The sequence below is a fragment of the Myotis yumanensis genome, unplaced genomic scaffold, assembly GCF_028538775.1.
Source record: "Myotis yumanensis isolate MYYU_CA2020_CCGP unplaced genomic scaffold, mMyoYum1.0.hap1 SCAF_14, whole genome shotgun sequence".
Lineage (NCBI taxonomy): Eukaryota > Metazoa > Chordata > Mammalia > Chiroptera > Vespertilionidae > Myotis > Myotis yumanensis.
In genome coordinates this window covers 40732648-40755755 of record NW_027223765.1, presented here as the reverse complement: position 1 = coordinate 40755755, position 23108 = coordinate 40732648, and the positions used below count along the sequence as shown (strand labels likewise).

General features: G+C 50.1%; 1 protein-coding gene across 6 annotated transcripts in view; it reads right to left on the bottom strand.

Annotated features, from left to right (window-relative positions):
• The window catches only part of CACNA1D (calcium voltage-gated channel subunit alpha1 D), a 295011-nt gene extending 273010 nt beyond the window's left edge, over nt 1-22001 (bottom strand). For all 6 annotated transcript variants that reach the window (XM_070390774.1, XM_070390775.1, XM_070390771.1 and 3 more), the window contains exons 1-3: nt 21578-22001; nt 19328-19637; nt 15471-15576 (exon numbers count right to left, since the gene is read on the bottom strand). In XM_070390774.1, the coding sequence (XP_070246875.1) occupies nt 15471-15576; nt 19328-19637; nt 21578-21644 (483 nt within the window). In that variant the 5' untranslated portion in view covers nt 21645-22001. The remainder of the gene's footprint in view (nt 1-15470; nt 15577-19327; nt 19638-21577) is intronic.
• Between the last annotated feature and the right edge of the window lie 1107 nt (nt 22002-23108).

Sequence of the window (23108 nt, the reverse complement as noted above, 5' to 3'; positions counted from 1 at the left end):
GTGTTCCAGAGGACAAACAGCCGATTTCCCCACCCAGGTTTAGGGCAGCGCACGCACACGACCACGGCGCACACTTCCGCCGCCGCGCACACTTCCGCCGCCGCGCACACTTCCGCCGCCGCGCACGGGAAGGAGTCAGAATCACACATCAGAGCCTCCAGCTTCAGATGGCTCCCCAGCTTCAGGCTGGGACTACATTCATTACTCCATCTTTTCATCACAGACCAAAAGAAGACAGATTTAGGAACAGAGTGAAGGCATGATGTTAACTATGCTCTGTTCACCCTGAAACGCAGGAAGCAGCATTGCTTGCCGAGAGGGCTGGCTGGTCACAACACAGGACCGTCTGTGGTTCCCATTTCGCAAGCACGGTGACCTCAAGGCGCAGCAGGACTCCAGTATCGGCTGGTCTTTGACAATCGCAAAGTGGGGAAGGTCAGCTCAAGCTTTAGGTCCCATTGGCTTTTCCAGTCCTTCTCTACCCCACCTCAGCCTCTCCCCAACACCCCAAGCACAACCACTGTGACCGCACTGGTGGGTGTGACTGGGCCCTATGAGGCACTGGCATCACAGAGTGAGAGTGGACTTGGGCCTCGGCCTCGAGCTGCTTTCTAAAGGGATCAGAGGGAAAGTGAGGCGAGGCCTCAGCAGTCCCTCTCTAGCAGACAGTACTAAGGAGGAGGATGCCTTACGTGTGCATACTGCTTTCTGGATCATGAAACACTTTCACACATTTCCCATTTGGCTGTTACTCCCTGCTTTATGACCGACGGAAAAAGTGGAGTGACAGACGTGTGGTCACAGATCAGGAATGCAAAGCCAGGTCCCTTTCCATGACCTGCCTCGCACATGCACACACACAGCACACAGCGAGCACCTGGCTGAAGCAGGGGAGGGATCACAGGCCCCACTCACAATCGTGTGGGTTTAATACCTCAGCAGAGAGCCATTCAGGTAACACCTCTGAGCTTTATTTGCCTCACCTGCAAAACAGGGGCTCTAGTCATTACAGCATGACTTATTGTGAAGACCAGACAAGTAAACAGATATAAAGCTTCAGCCTGGTGCCCGAAATCAAGGGCACAAGGCCCAAGACGCAGGTCCCACTAGTGCACTGCACAGAGGGAACTTGCTCTCATCTGAGACCTCAATGTGGCCATGAATCCAAGCCCAAAGCCCCACACTGTACTTGGTCTGTCTGAAGCCTATGAGCACAGGGCTCCCTGCTGCCAAAAACGCCGACCTCAGCATCTCAGCAAGGTCAGCAGGCAGCCTCTCTATTGCAGCGCCGCTCACTGGGCAGCCTGACCAGGACCCCATGCAGCCGTGTCTGCTGCCAGCAGGCCCTGAGCTGGGAGCAGTAAGGGCCGGGGCCTGCTCCTCTTCCCACGCCCACGGACTGGGCCACAAAGGAAGCGGGTGGGGGAAATCACTGGGCCAAGAATGGGAACACACATCAGAGAGAACACTCAGATTTAAGAGGCCTGGCCTGTGACTGAGATTTTATAAGCCCTATAGCACTCCAAGGGGGGGGGGGGGGGGGGGATCAGGAGGAGGTCCCCCCCAGTGCTCACACGCTGCTGAACCCTGAACTTCACAGGAGGTAAGAGACTCCCCCTGCGCCCATTCCTGACCAACTAAGTAATGTCTTTGGTCTCGCTCACACATTACTGTATTGATGCCTCACAAAAGCTCCCTGCTAACAGTGAGGCAAGCATCACTATACCTATTTTACAGATGAGAAAACTAAGGCCAAGAGAGGTAAAGTAACTTGTTCAGTCACAAGGCAAGCTAGCAGCAAATCTGAAACCCAAATCTAGATCTATTTCCTCCAAAGTCTCTCCCAAAGACAGGATAATGCAGGCCAAACAGGAGGGAGTGAGATCAGGACAGGCCCTAAAGCCTGAAAACAGTAAGACGCCGTGTAAGGAAATTTAGGGTGCAGCACTTGGGGTCCAAGAGGGTTCCCTTCAACACTCTGAGCAATGGAGGCAAGTGTTACCATCGTCACTCCCATCTCACAGGTGAGGACACTGAGGTCAGGACCACACGGCAGAGAAGAACCAATGGTAACCTGTGTTTCAGTGAGCTTAGTACTGGCAAGTCAATCCCATCTGTGAGCCTGTCTCCCACCCGAACGACGTGCAGAGGGACACAGTGAGGCCCAGGAACCAGTGTGGTAGGAAGGGCCAAGAGGTCTGCGTCCCGCCCCGGCCACTTCCTGGCTACTTGATCTTGGGTAAGTCATTTAACAGCCCCGAGCTCAGCTGCCTGCTCTATCCAATGTGGGCAGTAGCCATTGAGAATGAAATCAGACTCAATGATGGAAACACCTGTTCCAATTCTAAGACTCGCCCAATCGCCCCTTCTTTTCTTTTCTTTTTTTTTAAATAATGTTATTTTGAGAGGAAGGGAGAGGGATAGAGAGATAGAAACATCGATGAGAGAGTAACATCTTGATCAGCTGCCTCCTGCACACCCACTGCTGGGGACCGAGCTCACAACCCAGCCATGTGCCCTGACCAGGAATCGAACCAGCCATCTCTTGGCTGGGCCCAATCTTCCTTTCTGAGCAAACAACCCTAGGGTCAGAACTCCCAACATCTGTTTTGCTCCCCAGCGCTTGTTTTCTTTCCTCTAACATTTCAATCAAGGGACGCCGGGTCTCCTACCTGGGCCCAGCACGAACAAGGCACAGCTGGTCAGTGGGTCCCACATAGCTGAGAAAGGAGTCTGCAGAGACACCACTCATGGGTTCCTCTTCCACAGGGTAGAAGCAGCTTCAGTCTGCCCAGCTGTGACGGAATCGGTTCCTGGCCATTACACCAGCCCGAGGGGAACAAACAACCCCTTCCTGCAGTCTAGGTGGAGATGGGGCGTGGCCAGGTCCTGCGACCCACAGGGTAATTTTCAGTCACTTCGTCACCAGATCCACCGACAGCCTCCATAACTACCACCGTCTTAGGCTATTCAGCAGGACGGGTGGAACGGGACAGTCTGATGAAATCATCACAGAATGGCTGCGGAAAGCCAACCCCTAACCCAGCACACCATCCAGGACACTTTCCTGGTGTGGCTGTGGGTCCAGCCCTGACTCCGCCACCCTCTCACTGGGTTGGGAGCAAGCGGTCAGTCTTCTGAGCCCCCGTTTCTTCATGGGTAAAGCGGGGACAGCAATCCCCACCTGCAGGACTGTGCTGAGACTCGAGGACACGCACCCTGGCCCGCGGTAACAGAGGTAGCCCACACTGACTCAGCGTTTTCCAGGATCCAGGGCCTGGCTGACCCCTTCGGCCGCTTCATTTTCCCTTTCACAGAAGGGGACCACACTGGGCAAGGAGCAGCAGCTGGCCCGGTCACAGGCTGCAAATGGCAAACCTGGGGATGGAGCCCACAACCCTAACCACTTACTCCTACACTGACCAGCGCTCAACACAAACCTCTGGCAAGCGCTCCACATTTTCCCTTCACAAGTCAGCTTTCCAAGGAATTGAAGTGCAATAAAACCTACTTCGTGCCCAAATGTAAACTCCTCTAATCAGCCCCATCTTAACTGGACTCTCAGAGGCGTTTCAGATCCACAGAGGGATGCAGGGTTCTCAAAAACCTGCCCCCGCTTCTCTAGCCACAATCCCCACCCCGAGCCTGGAAATGCCTCCAGCTGGTGGAAAGGGGGAGGCATGGAAAGCTGTGTGCCAGGCCCCACGCCTAAATTCAAGCCCTAACCAAAATCAGGAATGTGGAGCCTGCCCGAGACCCACCTGCGGTCCTGCCGGTGCTCCTCTCCGGGGTCCCTGCACCGGCTCTGCCCGTGGCCTTGCCTTCCTCTGCTCAGTGTCTAGATGAGCCTTGACTTCCCTTCCTGGCCTAGTGGGGGAGTGTGAGCTCTTAAAGCAGAAAGCCCAGCTGTGAACCCTGGCCCCACCAATTACTACTCCTCGGGGGCCTGTGCAAGCAACTCAGCCACTCCCAGCCTGGTTTCTCACCTGGAAGAGGAGGACCTTAGGAGTTTCTTCTTCGGGAGTTTACGGTGAGGATTAAAGGAGAATTAAAGGAGATTATATATACAAAGCCCGCCTAGATCTCAGTCAGGAGCTGGTAACAAAGGCAAATTATCTCTGCCCCCAGCCGCAGTCAACAAGACAGGGTGTGCCAACCACACTCAAACCAGGCGTCTGAGCAGAGACCCGCTGCGTTCCTCCACCAGCGGGCCGAGTCCCTCCTGCCCTGCCACACCCACTGGCCAGTGCCCTGACTCCTTCCATAAGATAATGAGCTGACTACGGCCAAAGGATTTCTGTCCGTTGGTATGCATAAAGAAATAAGAATAATTTACGATGTTAAATGGGGAATCTGGGAGGTGACCAAAACTAAGAAAAAAACTGAGGATAATTAAAAGCTGACTGAAGGCCCAGCTTGCTTTGAGGAGACATTATTTGATCACGTGATTTTCTAGGTGCCACCCACCCCCACATTACATCCCCACCCCCATGTTCTCAGACCCTGCCCCGGCCATTAGGGAAGTGTCTGGCTTCAACCAGATTCCTGGCTGTAACTCGAACGGCAAGAAAACAGACTGGGAGACAGAAGCCTAAGTCCCCACTTGGCTCTTTCTCTGTGTGACCCTGGGCAAGTCAGCTGCCGAGTCTGGAAAAGGAACACATCCACCTGCAGGTCCCTGAGGGCCTTTCCAATCCTGACCTCGCGGGCCTGTGATTTGCAGTAGGCACCAATCCGGGTAAATCAGAACCAGCCGCCCAGCCTACAAGGTACCCCAGCTGGCTCTAATATCGATTAGTTTATTCCGCTGGCCAACCTAAAATATACAAAGCTTTCTCTACCCTGACCATACCAGCTTCACCCCACGTGGCTTCTAGAACAGTGATGGCAAACCTATGACACGCGTGTCAGAGGTGACACGCGAACTCATTTTTTTTGGTTGATTTTTCTTTGTTAAATGGCATTTAAATATATAAAATAAATATCAAAAATATAAATCTTTGTTTTACTATGGTTGCAAATATCAAAAAATTTCTATATGTGACACGGCACCAGAGTTAAGTGAGGGTTTTTCAAAATGCTGACACGCTGAGCTCAAAAGGTTCTCCATCACTGTTCTAGAAAGAGATTCATTAGACACCTCTCTTGTACCAAATTCCTGCCGGCGTGGCACTTCCCGGCATTCTAATTAGAACTTCAGGTGTTTTCATTTCACTCCCACCAGATAATAATTCTGTAAAGAGCTTTAAATGGAGTCTCCACTCATTGATATTTCAGTAATTCAGACTTTGCAAAAGCCCAAAGACAACTCACTTCTGCATTATCATGAAAAAAAAAGGACTAAGGGCCTAATTACTGGTACAAAAGGGCCAAGTAACCATTTATCCATTCGAGCTACTTATGTACAACTTAAAAGCAGCATTTAAATATGAACAGTGTTTCATTACACCCCATTGTTGTCTATTTACTGAGGAACATTCAAGGGTATCTTCTTTTAAAAACATTGGTCACTTCCCTAGTTTACATTATTAGAGTAAAATAATAAAAACCACATCTCTTCCAAAAAAAAAAAGAAAAAAAGGAGGGTTTGGGAGGAGTTGTTTGTAGTAATTCATATTTGCCTTTTGTACTCTGATTTAAACCAAATTAAGACAGTAAGCTAATGTGTTTAGTGGGCTATATTTTACACATAATAATCGCTCCAAAAAAGTACCCTATGTATGATTAAAGGATAGCTGTTAACCTACTCTTTTTTAATCTTCCCAGCTTTAGTCCGGTACCAACTTATATCATCAAAAGGCCAAGCTCTGACAGAATAGAGGAGAGCCTTCATTATACCACAGTTTACAGCTGTGCCCAGCCCTGTAGCAGCCATGAACCCAGACACCATCTGCTGGCAGGCATTTCCAACTTTAACCAAAGCCCAGCTCACCTGGCCCAGCCAGTGTGCCTGGCCCACGGGCCCATGCTGTAGATTCCTCCTTGAACTGGGCTCCTGGAAAGTGCTTCCTGGAATGAATGTGGCTGCTTCCCAGTGTTGAGAGGATAAACACCGTGTAAGTTAGAATGTGCTTCCTTTCGCAGCCACTGCTGGAAACCCTAACCGCCAAGGTGGTGCCCAGGTGTTAACCATCTGGCCACCTGGACACCGGGCAAGTCTCCTTTGCTTGGATTCCCAAGTGCCCCTTCTTTCATCCTCTCCCGTTTTCCAAGCCGCCGCAGAGCTTTTGAAAGTGGGAGGGGTATAAACTCAATAACAATACCACAATTGTAGCAAGACTTTACTGTGTGCGAAGATAAAATAATTAATGATCAAAGAACTTGGGACAGTGATGGCGAACCTTTTGAGCTCGGCGTGTCAGCATTTTGAAAAACCCTAACTTAACTCTGGTGCCGTGTCACATATAGAAATTTTTTGATATTTGCAACCATAGTAAAACAAAGGCTTATATTTTTGATATTTATTTTATATATTTAAATGCCATTTAACAAAGAAAAATCAACCAAAAAAATGAGTTCGCGTGTCACCTCTGACACGCATGTCATAGGTTCGCCATCACTGACTTGGGACAATAGAAACATGCCAGTCCTCATCTTGGAACTAAACCATAGCAAGCAAACATTCCAAAACTAAGACTCGATTTTTGTAACTGGAACTTACTTACCTATTAGCTACCAAGAATGAAGTTTTACTTTAAAAGAACGGCAGTACCAAAGTGCATGACACCCAGAGTCAGGGAAAGAACAACCAGCATTGGTGCCTTCCGTATGGGTCTGCGGTTCAAAACAGATTACAGATCTAGTGCTCAGGGTCCATGGAACTTATGCTCCACCAGGTGCTCGGGATGCCTATCAAACACCCAAGAGAGCGGCTGTACCCTGCCCTCAAGACTTCCTTTCCCATAAACTAACAGAGAGAGCCAATGAGGTCACTCGTCGGAGTTGCATGAGCATGATCTCAAGGAGATGTGCAGGTGGGAGCTTGCATGGATCCAGGCCTGGTGCCGGGCAACGTGTGTGGACATTTAAAATCCACTATCCTCCCACCCAGAGAGTTTACTTCTAAGTACTTACTCCAGAAAAATGCTGGCTTGTACGGATGTCCAGCGGAGCGCTGTGTGAAATAGGAAAACTTTAGGAACTAACGTAAATGCTCATCAGCAAGAGAAACTAAACCATGGTGCAGTCACACACGAAATAGTCTACAGCCACTAAGAAACTGTTAGATCTCTACACACAGGTACGGAAGATGGAGAAGACTCGTTAAGTGGGGAAGAGGAAGCTCTATAATGCATGCATGATGTTCCCACCTGTGTAAAATTTAAAATACCCAAACTGCCTAAATATGTATTTCAAAATGCACAGATTATATGCATATACACAGTGAAAATCAATTGTGAAAGGATCGCACCCAAGCAATTACTGTGATTAGAACGAGCTAGCTGGATAAAGGGGAATTGTCACTTTATCTGTATTAATTGTTTACAAAAATGTATTGTGTGTTACCTGTATACAGTTTGGGTGATTATTTACTATGGGAATGCAAAATATGAAGACAGAAGGCTGTCTCCGGCCCCACGCAGCTGTGTACAGGGACACGTGAACCTGGTGTGCTCTGCACGGCAGGTCTCAGTAAGTATCTGTTGAGTGATGGTGCCTGGACTTCCTTTCTTATAAACAAGCTTCAAGCCCTACAGAAATATCTGGGAGTCTACACAGTGCTAGGCTTCCCCGTGGACACAGGAAAGGGGGCAGGGGCCCCTCAGAAGATGAATGAGGCAGGAAAAGGTGTGAGCCCCTCACCCAGTCCGCTTTGAGTCCCCAGGCACAGCTGGCCACCCATCCCTCCCTCCCGCCGCCCAGGCTGGGGCCACCTGCCACCCACACTTCCTCTGCGTCGTCTGCAGCCCGCCTTCCCTCCCTCGGGTCAGCCCCGATTCCCTGCAGCCTGACCCTCTCATTCGCTTATTCAATAATTTCAACAGATGTCCTGTGATTTCTAAAATTACCACTCAGCCAGTAGGGAGGAAGAAAAATTAGCAGAAATCACTGCTTTGAGGTTCTGGAGAAGAAACTCATTTTCCCCAGTCTGGGCAGTGTCTGGGGTCCTATTTAGTTAAAATCGCCAGAGGAAGGCTTCATTCTACAAGTTCTGCGTCAAAAACACCCATCCTAACATCCACGCGCCCGCACTTTTCCCCCCGCAGTTACACACAAAGACAGACAGACAGACAGACACAGAGAGAGGCAGCACTGGCCACCGAGGGCGATTCCTCCTCCATCCCAGTCTTTGGTTGTTCTGTGTCCTCCTCCCACCACCCATTGCCCGCCTTGCTCACCCAGCCTCACTCCCTGCAAGAGCCCCAGCTGTGAGGATACCAATCTCACTCCCATTAAAAGGGAAGGCCGCCAGAACACAATCTATATGCCTGATTGGCTCCATTAAACTTTTTGAAAACTTTTTTAAAAATTTAAAATAAAAAGGGACTCTCCTTATCGCAGTCACATGAGCAGAAGAGGACTGAAGCGGCGTATCCTCCCCCGCGGAGGGTTGAGAGCCCCAGGAGTCTGCGCTGGGAGGAGGCAGATGTAGGAATGTTCACATCTATGCCTGGAAGGCCTGCCAACCACCACCCACACTCCGCAGGGCAGGGACACCCACCAACATCTCCCCGCAGAGCATCGTCCCCGCAACAGTAACACCCGCCAGCCGCTGCGGTCCCCCGAGCTCACGCTCCAGGTCCGGAGCCTCTTCCACTTTTTTAGGGACATTCTCTGGGGAGGAGCAGGTGGGGTCTGTTCTGGAGGCCCCCTACCACTGTCACCAGTATTTACTATAGAGACATAGGTGTCTCTACTCCTGGGCAGGTGGCCCCCTCTGTATGAGGTACTTCCCACATTCTGCAGACAGCAAAAAAAAAAAATGAAACCAATGCTGGTGGGGAAGGTTTAAAAAGTAAACCACCCACAACTCTGCCTCAGGGGTCTCTTGTTTCTCACGCGGGCCTTTTTTAAAAAACACGGAACTTGAGCTGTGGTTGAGAAAGAGATGCATCTCCCCAAAGACCCTCCACCAAATGCACCTGAAAGCGCTGGTGTGTGAGGTGGACCCACTGAAGGCCCGTGAACCTGCTGCCCGGCGGAGGGCTGGGTGCAGGGTGGCGCCCTGACGCCCCTCTAAGCCCTTTCCAGCTGTGTCCGGGGACTTCTACGCCCTTGGACTTTTCGGTTACCTGATTTAATAAATTACACACACATATATACTTTTTTTTTTCAACTAAGCCCATTTGAGTTGCATTTCTGAAACTTGCAATCCAATGGGTTCTGGCTAATACATCAACATATCCAAATACCCTCCCTGTAAGGCTCATTTGTAAAGGCTCTGAGCAGGGAGGATCGTGTGTAAGGTGTGACTATAAAGCCGAGGTACCCATTTTAACACATCAACCAAACAATGAGGACCCTTTGGGAATCCTTCTTCTTAAGGAATGTTAATAATAGCAAATCTGAACTCTTTAAGGGTTGGATTTGAGTTTTGAAAAACTGTCAATACTCGGCTGAAGTCAGTAGGATTAAGTATCAAGGTAGGTAACATGTCCTTTGTCAAAACGAGGTGAAACTACAAAAGAGAAGTGATTATTTGATTAGCACACACACTGGCTCACATTTCATGGTGAGGAAACCAGCTCTGGAAGAAGTGTTATTGCACAAATCCACCCAGCGGGGTCATGGTGCTGCTCTCCCTCGCCCCTCTTCACATGGAATGTGACACACACGTCCGCCCAAGCACAGTCACTCACTCAGGAGGGGCTCACGTACCACTCAGGACCCAGATGCCAGCTGTGACTGAGGGATTCCGAAAGCATCAAGCGCTGTCTGTCTTCTCTCCTGCTTCAGCTATAAAGAGTTACATTTGCCAAGAAAGATACAACCCTGACATTAAATCAGTGGTTCTCAACCTTGGCTGCACATTAGAATCACCTGGGTATCTTTTAAGATCCTGATTTCTGGGCCTCATCCTCCAGAAATTCTGTTTCTTTGTTATGGGGTGAGGCCACAAAATTAGTGACAAAGAAATAATTTCCGGAGGATGAGGCCCAGAAATCAGGATTTTAAAAAGATTCCCAGGTGACTCTAATGTGCAGCCAAGGTTGAGAACCACTGCATTGAAGGCACACTCGGACAGGTGTTTCCTAGGGTTCTCCTACTGGACAACGAAAGTCAAGTCTCTTCGGCAAACATTAATCATTAGCCAACTGTTGAAAATTAACTCCTGATCTATAAGGACATACCGTGGAGCCCTGGACGGTCATCCGTTTACACAGTCACTCACTCCACAGGCATTTTCTGGTGCGCCTCTCGCATGCCAGGCACAGGGTTAAGTTTAAAGCGCTATCTAGATGAACCAGCCTCCTGCCTCAGCTTCCAGGAACTCATAGGCTACTTTCATGCAAAGTCACTCAGCTGTTCGACCACAGAGCCGGGCTGCCACACCCCAACCCACTTCCAGAGCAGTTATAAAAGCAGGCGGACACGGGCTAGCATCTGTAAAGAGGAGAGTTTAGAGTTTACCATGCTTGCAAAGGGAAAGTGAGTACCTACCCTTATGTGGGGGGCGGGGGGCCAAGAATAGGGATCCGAGAAGGCTGAGCCACAGGGGCAGACAGACCTAGGCACACAGAAACGAGAGCACACCATCCAAAGACAGCCGAGCAAAGGCACGGTGCAGGTGAGGTGCAGAACTGACACCCACCTTATAGGCTAAGCCCGTGGTCGGCAAACTGCGGCTCTCGAGCCACATGCGGCTATTAGGCCCATTGAGTGTGGCTCTTCCTAAGCCTTAGGAGCACCCTAATTAAGTTAATAACAATGTACCTACCTATATAGTTTAAGTTTAAAAAATTTGGCTCTCAAAAGAAATTTCAATTGTTGTACTGCTGATATTTGGCTCTGTTGACTACTGAGTTTGCCGACCACTGGTAAGCCCAACGAACCAGGTGAGTTACAATTCACACCACTCCCTCTGCAAAAACAAACATGCTGAACTATGACTGTGCAGATCCAAGGAACTCACTTTAAGCCCAGGAAACACTGTACACTGGAATCTCAGCCATGGAGAAGAGAATGCAATCAAAGGAGACGGTCCCACTGTGTTCCTGGCCCTTGTGCACTTCCGGTCCCGCTAACACTGTCCCCAGCCAGCGCTGCTTCCCCGAGATGCCCCGCCCAAGCTCTGGTCCTCTGAGCACAGGCTGTGCTGGACTGACTGCTCAGGCCTGACACAGGCAGTCGGAGGGCTCCTCCAGCCAGAGGCACACATGAGGGTCACAACACCGTAAGCTTTTCAGGAATAAATGCTTATAACTTCCCACCCACCCCCAGCCAAGGACCTCCAACGAGTCCACAGAGGGTCCTGTCATCCAGGAAAATCCTGAGCACAGCTCTGAGGAAAGAATAGGGAGGTGCCCCTCCTCAGAGCGTTCACTTGGGGCGTCAACAACACACATTACTGAGCATCTATTCCTCACCACCGGCCAGGCGCTGCTGGGGACTGGAAATGGTTCACTGCGAATTGTTTTCTGAAGGTAATGATAAAATATGCAGACGAATAACTAAACTATAGGATATTTTATCTGTAAAGTGCCACGAGGGAGGTTCAGAAAAGAGTGTCCCTTCAGACCAGGGTCTGAAAAGACCTCATGGAAGAGACACAATGTGGGATTATTCCTGAGCAGCTACAGGAACAGGGTGGGGCCACAACATTAGTAACAAAGAAACAGAATTTCCGGAAAATGAGGCCCAGAAATCAGGATTTTAAAAAGATTCCCAGGTGATTCTAATGTGCAGCCGAGGTTGAGAACCACTGCTGTAGAGGCAAAATGTCAACAGGCTAAACACCTAAACACAAACTGGCCTCAACAAGATGGGAAAAGGGGCAGAAAAGGGGGCCAAAGACTTAGTGGAGCCTCTCAGACTTCATTGTTGAGTTACCCAGACTCCACTGAGCAGCTGGTAAGAGCCAAGCACTTTGCCTGATGAAGCGCATGGGCCTTGCCCTCCGTGGCTGCGGGCATCAGCAGACCTCAGGGCAAGTGACGTGGCAGAGGAGCATCCCTACTTTTTGTTGTTGTTGTTATTCCTCACCAGAGGATATTTTTCCACTGATTTTTAGAGAGAGTGGAAGAGAGAGGGAGAGACAGAGACAAACATCAATGCGAGAGAGGCACATCAATTGGTTGCCTCCTGCACACACCATGCCCTTGACCGGACTTGAACCCGGGACCCTTCAGGCTGAAGGCTGATGCTCTATCCACTGAGCCAAACCGGCCAGGGCGAACATCCCCACTTTAGACAGTTATAATGTGAGGCCGTTCAGCACTACAGAGAAACGGGAGGTGGGCTGGGCGAGGCGGGGGTACCAGGAACAGGTTGCACAGACTGAACACTGTTCAACCACGTCAGTTTGCTTAGGAGAAACTCGAGTTTGGGAAGCAAAATAAAGCATTTTTCAACACGGTGAGGTACAATATTGTAATCATCCCCACTCTAACACTCCATAAGAAGAGCTCCCCCACGCCCCATGCTAAGAGGAAAATTAAGTAAGTGATATACGTTTTCAATAAGTGGAACTGAGGAAACACTGCCACTCACGGAGCCAAGAGGGATGTTACTGTGGGAACTGAGCTGCACCGTTTCCATGGCTTCAGCCTCACTAGTTCCCTGCAAGTCCACAAATGTACGTTGCATTGAAACTTGAGATTGTTTATACTTTTTTTTTAAATCTAACCCTGGGAAAACTTGCTGCCCCCAAGGTAGTTTCTAAATCCCCACAGCTGGCTGCGTTATGCACAACCCACACCAAACACACACTGTACCCACAGGGATGGCCAGGTTTCTCACCCAACCAAGTAATCACATCACTACAAAGAACCTGTAACAGGCAGGGACACCTTCCACAAAGCCGGCCCTGGATCTCACCCTACGTGCTCGACATACACATTTCCCACAGAGCTATGAAGCAAAGAGAGCCACGCGCTCCCGGGGAAGGTAACCCGTCCCAGTCTCTGACCTTTGCTGTGCCATTCACATTCACTGAAAGGTATTTACTACAGATGAAAAACAAGCTTTGCGCAGCTGCCTCTAAACCCATCCCAAAAATAGAGCAATCACTTTGGTACAAATTGGGTCAAATGTATAAAAAAAAAAAAACCCGGCTCCCTGGCGGGAGGGCTGACATGGCATGGGACCTCGCTGAGAATCAGGGGAAATCCACAACGCTCTTCCCTTCCCACAGTGGGAAAGGAAATATTTAAAGAGTCAGACAGAGAATAAACTCATCTGACCACGTGACCATCCTAGTGAACACAAGACAAACTCGGGAATGCTATGAGTTTCAGAATCCCGAGAGGTCAAAGAAATAGATGTTGGTTTTTAGAAAGGCCTGCCAAAAGAATATACTGCCCCATCCCCCCGAAAGAAAGACCAGTGTTTAAGAATTGTGAAAGAAGGATAAACTGGAGAGAGGCTGCCAGGGAGAAGAAGAGAGATTTACCCATCGCCTAAATTTCACTCCATCCCTTATTAGCTAAGAAACCCAAATGGTTTGACAGAACATATATTATTAGTGCCCCAAATTTCCCTGGGAAGAACCAGAATATTAATTGGCTATACATGCTGAGCTTCATTAATTTTTCCTTTGACTTGAATTAATCTGCCTTTCTGAAAGGTGTTTATTTTCTAAGTTTGTTTAATCATGTTCTCTTGAGCTACAAAGAAAAAAAACACAACAAACTGGGTCAGCATCCACGTTGTTAAATTTGGTAACAAGGCTGACACCATCTGTGGCCTAGACGCTGATGACCTACCCCCACTGATGGGGGCTTTTCAGGACTTCTGCTTTCCCTGTGAAGTGATCATCTAATGTCGCTATCTGCCGCGAAAGCAGAAGCTATTTTAAATATGCAAAGTTACACAAATCATCTTCAGCCCAGTATAAATATGTACTAACAGTAATTGTGTGTATGAATATCTAACTCCCGTTTACAAGTGAATTTTCAGTAGCCATATCCACATACTTTTAATGATCTAGAAATCTGACCAGGAAACCCCAAAGATGAATAGACATCACGCTACATCTGAACTGTGCCGCATAACTTACATGTGCCATGAAATCTGGTACATAAACAGTGAGGGCTACTATCACAAGGGCACAATTTCAGAATCTTCAGAACTCGGCAGAGCACTGCCCACACCAATTCTGCTATTACAACCCTCAGTCAAGATCATCCAGCCCCACTGAAACACAGCTTCGCCACAAGAAACCAAAACAAATGGAAGCAGCTCAGAGAAGAGAAAGCAAAACAATGGAGAGCGTTTCCTGTCCGAGGCACGAGCCCCCTCCTCCATCTGCCTTCCTGCCCGGCCTCCAATTATAAAGGACTGATCTGGCAAGGATGCTGCGGCCCCAGAAAGAATCCTGAAATGGCTTCTGAATCATCAAGGAAAGATGACAGAATTTCAGAGGTAAAAACAACCCCAGTGACCTTCTCATCCAACCCCCTTAATTGGCAGGTGGGTGAAAGGCAATGCAGAAAGGGCATGGGAAATGCCCCCAAATATAGCCAGCTGACAGTCAAGTGAGACAAGCTCCTAGTCCCACACTAGCACTCTCCAGTGCTTTTTTACATTTAGTTTTTAACTATATCAACCTTTCCCGAAGGAAGCTCCACGAAACACTGGTTCTGTGATGTGTCCTGCCAAAACAATGTTTAAAGAATCCATGACCAATTACTTTTAAGGACTAGCTGAGTTAAACAAAATGAAACTGGTTTTTTAACTCCAAACTTTCCCGGAGCTTTTACTTGAGCTGATGTGCACTATAAATCTTGAGGAGGGCAATAAAATATGTGGAAGAATCCCAATTTATTTAACCACGGAATCATTTTATCTTTGGGGCATCTCATAGGACTGGGAGTAAGAACCTCACTTCTACACTGTGCTTCTCTGAGTGATGCACCACGTAGTTTACTGGCTTTGTTGCACTCTACTTCTCTAAAAATTAATAGTTTATACAAAACATCTATGGTAATTCTCTACTTACCAGAAAAAATGACCAAAGTACCCCCCACTCTCAAATAACACTGGATTTTAAAAAAAAATCTAATATTATCAGGAAAAGAATGTAGACAACAAAAGCCTATATGGAGAGAAAAGTCATTTTAAAATCTGCTAAAACCTCTTCCATAAAAAGTTATACATCTATTTATACAAGATCCATGACTTTAAACACTTTCATTCAGTATAAATTTGAGAATACGCGTTTTAAAAATAAACAACCACTGTTGTAAAGCTCCAGGAAACAACACATGCATAGCGGTGAACTTCCACCACCCAGAAAGCCAGCTGCCAGTAAGTATACAAGCAAGTGATAACCACACATCAGGACAAGTAGGAACTCTGAGGACACTTACCAAGTTATGATTTGTTGAATTCGAATCATCTTCAGGGAATGGGATGTAAATAGCTAAGGCCACACAATTGGCAAAAATAGCCAATAATATAAATATGTCAAATGGTCTGAAAATGTTTGTTAAGGTATATACATATATATAGACACACATATATATATACACACACACACACACACGTGTGCGTGTGTTATACAAACACAAACCATCTCTTTCATCGCACTCCCAATCACACCACTTTTGAATCACTTTTAAAATGAAATTTATATATACAAATTGACTGTTGAGAGAAATAATCTTGGGGGTCATCTCACTGTAGATGTTGCTATCAAATGACCTCTCCGTGTCCCCTTCTTCTGTTACAAAGATCATGTTACATTCATGCTTCTGCTGAGCATTTTATATTAAAACCTAAAAGTACATCCACTGAGGGCACTGTGCGAACCAGGTTTCGGCTTCTTACAGTTTTAAAACCAACAAGAGCCTAGAAAGCTAAATTTCTGGCTGTTTGTTTCTTTCCAGACCCAAAGAGAAGTCATCACGAGACAAATCTCTCCCACAAACCCTTGCCTCCAGGTGTTAGAGCCATTTTCTCGGGGATATTGGCTGAGTCAGTCTGAATCTCTGGACCGGGGCAGGCCTAGTCACCAGGACCTTCTTCATATCTCCTGGCTTTTCCCAATTCCTCAGACACTGTAATACGCAAGCTAGGCTTCTAATCAATGGTTTGCTTCAAATTAGAGCTGGACTGGAGCTCCGTTTACAATGTGCTGTTACTGCATGTACTTTATCACACATTAAATTAAAAGCCATAAGAAATCAGCACCAGACACATTTTTTTTTTAGCACCAGACACTTTCAAAGTAAAATGTAACAATTCTAAATCTCAGGGGTCGCTCTGTCTGGGAGAATCACTGAGGTCAGCTTTCAAGAGATACTTGCTTAAACATTCTGGTGTTACTAAGAGACATTGTCAAAACTGGCAGCACCAAAGTTGACATCTGCCCAAAAGACTGTTTTTCTCCTTTTGGTTTTCGGCCTTTCCAAATGTAAGGTTTCATGAGCACCAACCTAACCTGCAAGTTTGGGGCTTGATTTTCCAAGTGTTTCTCCCATATGCTAACCCACCAGGCAAGGCCACGGATTTAACTAAACACCTCAGAGTACTGAGAACGTGAACAGATCCTCCTCCATCCACTCTGATATTCTTCCGGGAAACCCAAAACTGCTGCAGGCAATGGACACCCCTTCCCTCCAAGGGGATACCTTGGGTTTCATGAAACCTCAGCCCTTGAAGAGCGTCAACACTCACTGAAGTAAGGACGTGAACGATGTTATTCCCTCAATGTTGATGGGTTTATTTTTAAATCCAGTTAGTTCTCATTCATGTTTATTCTCTTAACGCATCTAGTCCTATGAGATCTCTTATCCAGAGGTCCAACTTTAAGGAAATCCAAATTAAGGCGTCAGACTCTCCTTTTTATTTTTATTTTTAGCAGTTCCTACTGAAATGTAAAAAGCCAACTGCCCCAGCGTTATTCTATATAGAAACACACTGTCCCTCCCCTCCTCCACACCACCATGCTTTCTTTTTTAATTCCCGATACCTAAATGATAGGCCAGCAAATCCGAGAAATACTGAAGCTGTTCAGGAAGGCCAAACCTAAGTACTTTGTTCTGTCTGGTGGTCCAGTTGCAGTCTCCAGGTACTGGTGGCCACGATCCCCCGGCCAAGGAGAACAGAGCAACAGAGGAACGGATGGGTCAGATCCTAAAAATCCCTTCTGATAAGGCGACACTCCTCACACCCCTCAAGGTGCAGGACTCCCTCTGCCTTGCCTGTGTGCACACACACACACCCTAGGCTCGCTCTCTCCCTGAGCTGGCTGGGCCTGGCACAGCTGGCTTTTGGAGGATTTCTAGAACCTGCTCCCTGCACTAGAAGGACACTGTCCATTGAAAACAAACAAACGATATCATATATATCATTCAAGGATCTATTCTACCAACTGTCCTGTTTGTGGGCAGGCTCCTCCCTGCACTGGCAGCCACATCCCCTAGTTCCTGTACACGCGTGTCTGGAGACACAGACAAGGGAGTCGGCAGCATGACCCAGAAGTCACTCCAGGCACATAAATTGCTACGTACAAATCACTGTGCACAAAGAGGAACAGCACCAGGCCTCCCACCTCACTGCACAGGGAACAAATGACTCCAGCGAGGGGCCTCTGCTGACTCGGAGTCCCAGCAAGCCAGCCTAAGGAGGAGGAGATCTTTCTGGCAAAATGCAATCACTGCCTCTGACCCCAGGGGTGCCACCCGCACACCCTCTTTACCTGGCTCCCTCTGGGCCGGCACTGGTGTTCATTCTCAGACTAGAAAAGAATTTAAAGAGAGAACACATCCACACCACCCCAGCCGTGTGAGAGACACCATAACTCCCTCTAGAGAAGAGACATCTGTTCTAAAAAGGAAAAGAACGTGAAAACCCCTCAAATCCTATCCTTGCATTTGGCTGCTCTCTACAAAACCTTTCTAGAGAATTACCTCACTTTAACTCCGTGTGCGTGAGCACAGAGGTAGCCAGTTAAGACAGAGGGAATGTAAACAGCTGCCTGGCTAGGTACTCAAACTATAAGAGGGTTTCTGCTCTACCTTCTAGCCCTTTCCAACATCCTCCCCTTTCAGTGTGGCCCCTCCCACAAGATGTGGGTGTGGGAGGAGCCCTAGATTCACACTCCTTCCTATAGTTAGAAACTGCTCCAAGGCCCCTTGTCAGCCCCAAATATCCTTCTGGGGAAAGGAGATGCTTCCTTTTACCCAGACCAATGAATGGACTGGCTAATTAGAAGCCATTTGCATAGAAAGAAGGCCTCAGTCAACCTTTTCTGAAGGGAGGTGGTGGTAACTGGAGCCTGGCTTCCAGATCTGGGGAAGGGGATGAGCAGGCGAGCACCCTAGTTTTCCAAGTCCTGGGACATAACCACCATCCTGGGGCACGTGGAGTTCAGTTTTAAAAATGCAAAGGGGACACCCAGACATGTAACTCCAGTCCAAGGACATAGACAGAATTTCTTATAAAAGCAGCCACTGCAAATTCCTCCACTGAGAGGGCTGTTCAAATAACTCCTACGGCCTGGGGAAAAGAGGTGGCCACAAACCACTCCCTTCACATGCTCCCTCAAGCTCACGTTCCAAAAGCCTTTTTGGAACCTGTCAAAAGGAAATTCCAGAAAGTCATAGCATTGATGAGCAAAATGCTCCCTCCCTCTGAAGCAAGTGTTCATATCTGTAGTTACCTGAACAATTAGAATCGCCAAATGTCAGAGCTGGAAGCAACCTCAGCAATAACTGGAATTTCAGAAAAGCAAATCCCAAACATCAAAACGAGAAGATTCCACTAAAGGTGAAAAATGTATTTACTTCTAGTAGAGTCTCATACCATCTTCGTTTTTGTTCATCAGCAGACCTTAGTGGCAATAGGTTCAATGCATACCACTGCCCCGAAACAACAGTGGCTTTAAACTAGCCATCTAATGCCAAATGACCAAAAGTTAGTTCCACATTGTAATTATCTTCCACTTGGAAGTTGTGGGATGTCACTCCCTACCCCCACAACCACCACTACACACACACACACACACACACACACACACAGGAGGTTAAATATACCCTCAGAGCCACCCCTCTGCCCCTGGAGGAGATAGGAAGGTATGTACAATGAAACGCTTTACACACAGCTTCTGTTGCACACATTCCAGACTGCAACCACTTTGTAAGTGCCATTGCAGAACACAAATCCTTTTAAAGAACAGATGGTAAAAGAAAATGAGAAAGACTTTCCCCCCAAAAAAGGATACTTCCATTCCACTATACTAATGCAGGCTCTTCGGATGGGGTTATTGAGTGATAAACAGAAGAGGGCACGGGCAGGTCGGCTGTTAGACGAGTTACCCTGTTTTTTGCTCTTGGTGTATTGCTGACGTTTTCTTTGGGAGAGAGATCCTACAGGTGGGGGTGCGGAGGTGCTCATAGTTTGGGCAGCCTTGGCCTGTCGAGCAGCATCGATTGCAGCCTGCCAAGACAGGACGGTCTGCTTGGAGCTGTTCGGCTGAGAAGTTGGTCCTTCACCAGAAAGAGAGAACCTGGTGCTTCTTGCATAGTTTGCCTCTGGAAAGAAAGAAAAATATATATTTTTTTAAAAAATAAATGAGAACCCAGTGTCAAAAGAAAGCAAAGATTGCCTCCCATCAGTAACAAGGGGGAAGCATTCCCATGTCCCCATTTTGAACCCCATGTCCTGTTTTTCGGTGACAGGGATCTGGTCGGCCAGAGCACTCGGCCCTGAGTGTCTGTCAGTCACACCGGACCGTGCAGCAGGACGCCCAGGGGCGCGCACCTCTCCACCTCCATGAAGTCACAAGGCGTCTTCCAGTGCATTGCTCCAGACAAGCTGAGGTCATTCCCACATTTACTCCACATCTATCTTTTCTTGTTTAAAACCCATGTGTCTCTAATGAGTTAACAGATACGTACAATAGCTTTTCTCTAGAATAACTACCACCATCACTCACACCAAGAACAGGCAATGCCAACAATTCAATAGTCTTAATCATTCTCGGGGTGTTACTCCAACATCTTTCCGCAGCCACCAATTCATTTTTCAGCATGGAAAAAGAAGTCCTCGGCTGGCACCAGGGCCGTACCCAGAGCCCCGTAACAAAATATCTAGATTATGCACTGACACTTCCTGCAAATGAAAATTCATGATGGTTGGGACTCATTTCCTCCACGGGCTTCCGAAAACAGCAAACATCTTTAGGGCTTTTTTGCATTTTAAATTGCAGCCGCAGCAGCCAAGCCAGCATCCAGAGAAACAGACAAGGCAGGCAGCCTGCACCCCTGCGCCTTGGATAGCGGGGCTGGATTATGCCAGGGGGCCTCAAGGCCTAGCAGGAATCATCTCGGTGTAGCTGGCATCCCAGTGCACAAGGACAGAACCCCAAGGGGACGGACATGCAACGCCCCCTCTGGCTTTGGGTCAGGCCACTTCCTAAGCTGGCCTCCCCGCACCTGCCTAAAAAGGGTCACAGCCTTCTTACTGAGACAGAAGTCAAAGTGAGAGTGGTGGAAGTGGACGAGGGACGGGCGTTTTCAAAACCCATTCCTGCCGAGTACAGAACAAGGGAGAGTCAAAGCTAGCACAGGTCTGCCTGCCCGGCACCCCGGGAAGGGGGCCCCCCACCGGGGCGGCCAGAAGACAGTCCGGGCCTGGAAAGGTGTGGCGCCCAGCCTTTCCTTGGGGAGCGCTCACCTGGGAAGGCTGCAAGCCCACGGGGGCTGTGGAGGGCACCGGCGACCTCCTAGGAGGAAGGAGGAGGGCTGGCCAGCAGCTGCTCCAGCCTCCCTCGACCCAGCACAGCCGGCGGCTTGGTGGCTGCACGTGGTGCCTGGTGCCGGGCCGGAGCCGGGAGGGGAGCCCCACGGCGGCAGCGACTCCCCGGGCATTGCTAGGTTACCGCCGTGTGCACAGCGGCACTTGGGAGCGGGAACACGAGCTCCACCGACCCCCGGCCAGCGATTCGGGGGACTTGGCCTCCCTCTGGGGGAGGGGTGTGCTTCAGCCAACGGCGCGAAGGGTGAAAGCCAGCAATCCTAGAATTCTGAGGATGCCACGGGAGACCTTGTTCCCAGTCTAAAAGGGGCTGGGAACCAGGTGAAGGCGAGACGAGGCTGGACAGGGGGCTCCGGCTGCAGACTAACAGCCACCCCTCTTCCATCGCTCGGGAGCGCAGGAGGAAAGTTGAGCCCGAGGACGCGAACCCTAATCACCTCGGCGCGAAGCCCCCGCTGCAGCACAGCGTTCCGCCGCCCCCCGGCCGCCCCCACCCCACACATGCAGAATTAACTGTGCCATCCGAGGCCTGAAGGCGAGAGCGGGTGGCTGTCATCCCCTCTCTGCAGATGACACCGAGCCAAAAACATCCTCTCCCACCCCCTCAACCCACCCAGCGCGGCAGAGACGGGCGGGGTGGGAGCGAGGAGGGTGGGAGAGGAGGACCATGACAAGGATTAGGTTTGGCAGCGGGTGCCAGGCGCTGGCTGCTCACCGTTCGCGTGGTCCGCTTGCTGCTGCCGTTGATGCTGCATTTTTTTCATCATCATCATCATCATCATCCACGAACATTTATTGAGCGCCTACTGAGTGCAGGGCACTGTGCTGGGCGTAGGGGCGGGGGGTGGAGCGGGTGAGGGGTTACCGGCAGGTAGAAGCCCAGGTCCCTGCCCTTATTCTCGCTTCAGCAGGGGGTGGGGAGGGACGGGGACAGATCACAGAAAATAGGAATAACTGCTAAAAACCGCTCGCCACCCACGCTCCCTCTTTTTCAAAAATGGAGCAAAATAAACTTTTTTTAAAAAAAAATAAGACCCGATGTATATATTATCTTAATAATATATACATGTAATTTTTTGCTGCAAAGGAGAATTGGCTTGGTCCCCTCCTCTAGAGGAGGAACGCCTCGGCGGTGCTGGCTCGGCTGCCGGGGCCGCTCCGCGCACCCCCCATGCCCGCCGCCCGCCGCGGTGCCCGGTGCCCGCCGCCGCCGCCCGCGCCGCCGCCGCCGCTGGCTCGGGACCGCGGGCAGCCCGAGCTCACATCCGGGGACGGAGGCGCTCGCTCGCTCGCTCACTCGCTCCGCGCCTGCCGCGCCGCGCCGCACGCCGGTTCGCCCTAGCGACGCTGCGCGCCCGCCGCCGCCGTCCCCCTTCCTCCCCCCTCCCGCCCCGAGCCTCCCACGGGCCACGCTGCGCCCCAGCGGCCGGCCGCCCGGCCCCGGGCTCTCCCGGCACGGCCCGCGCGCTCGGGGTGGCCGCCGCGTGGAACTCGGGTGCTGCCGCCCCGGCCTGGCTCCGCGGACCCGCGGGCGCCCAAGGGTTAAGCGCGCTCCAGCCGCGGGCCGCCCGCTTAACCCCCTCCACGCCGCAGTGTGTTCGCCCCCATCCCACCCCCTCCTCCCCCCAAAGAGGCGGGCGGGGCCTGCGGATCCCGCAGACGCTGTGTGCGGATTAACCGCGCCTCCCCCGGCATTTCTTGGGGCGGGGGAAGGACCGCTAGGGCTCCTGCCGCCAGCCTCCGCTCTCCGCCCGCGGCCTCCCCTCTGCACACCTGACGGAGGCCCCGCCCCCTGGAAGCACAGGTGCACGCGGGCGTCGACGCTCAGGTGTTGAGGGCTGGCTAGCTCCCTTAGGGCTCCCGAGCCAGGCAGGCGCCCCCCTGTCCTCCGACTTTTTCTGGGGGCGAGGGGGGGGGCGGGGGGAGGAATGGGAGAGCCGGGCTCTCGGGAGAGCACTCACTGCCCCAGGGAACGGCACCTTCCGATCTAACCGTGTTTCCAGAGCTACCCGCCTCCAGCCCTCGCCCCGCGCAGGTTCTCGCGCCACTGTGGGCTCTAGACGCTTCCACCGGGAAACATCTCTCTCCCCCTATTCCTTCTCCCCCTCCTCCTCCCTTTCTCTACACCCACCTCCTCCCCATTTGCGTTTGGAGGCAGGTACAGGGAGAAGTAAAAGCTTGTGTTGCTTAAAGGAATAGCGGTGCTGCTAAAACTGCTGACTCCCGCGTGGGAGCCGAGGGGAGTG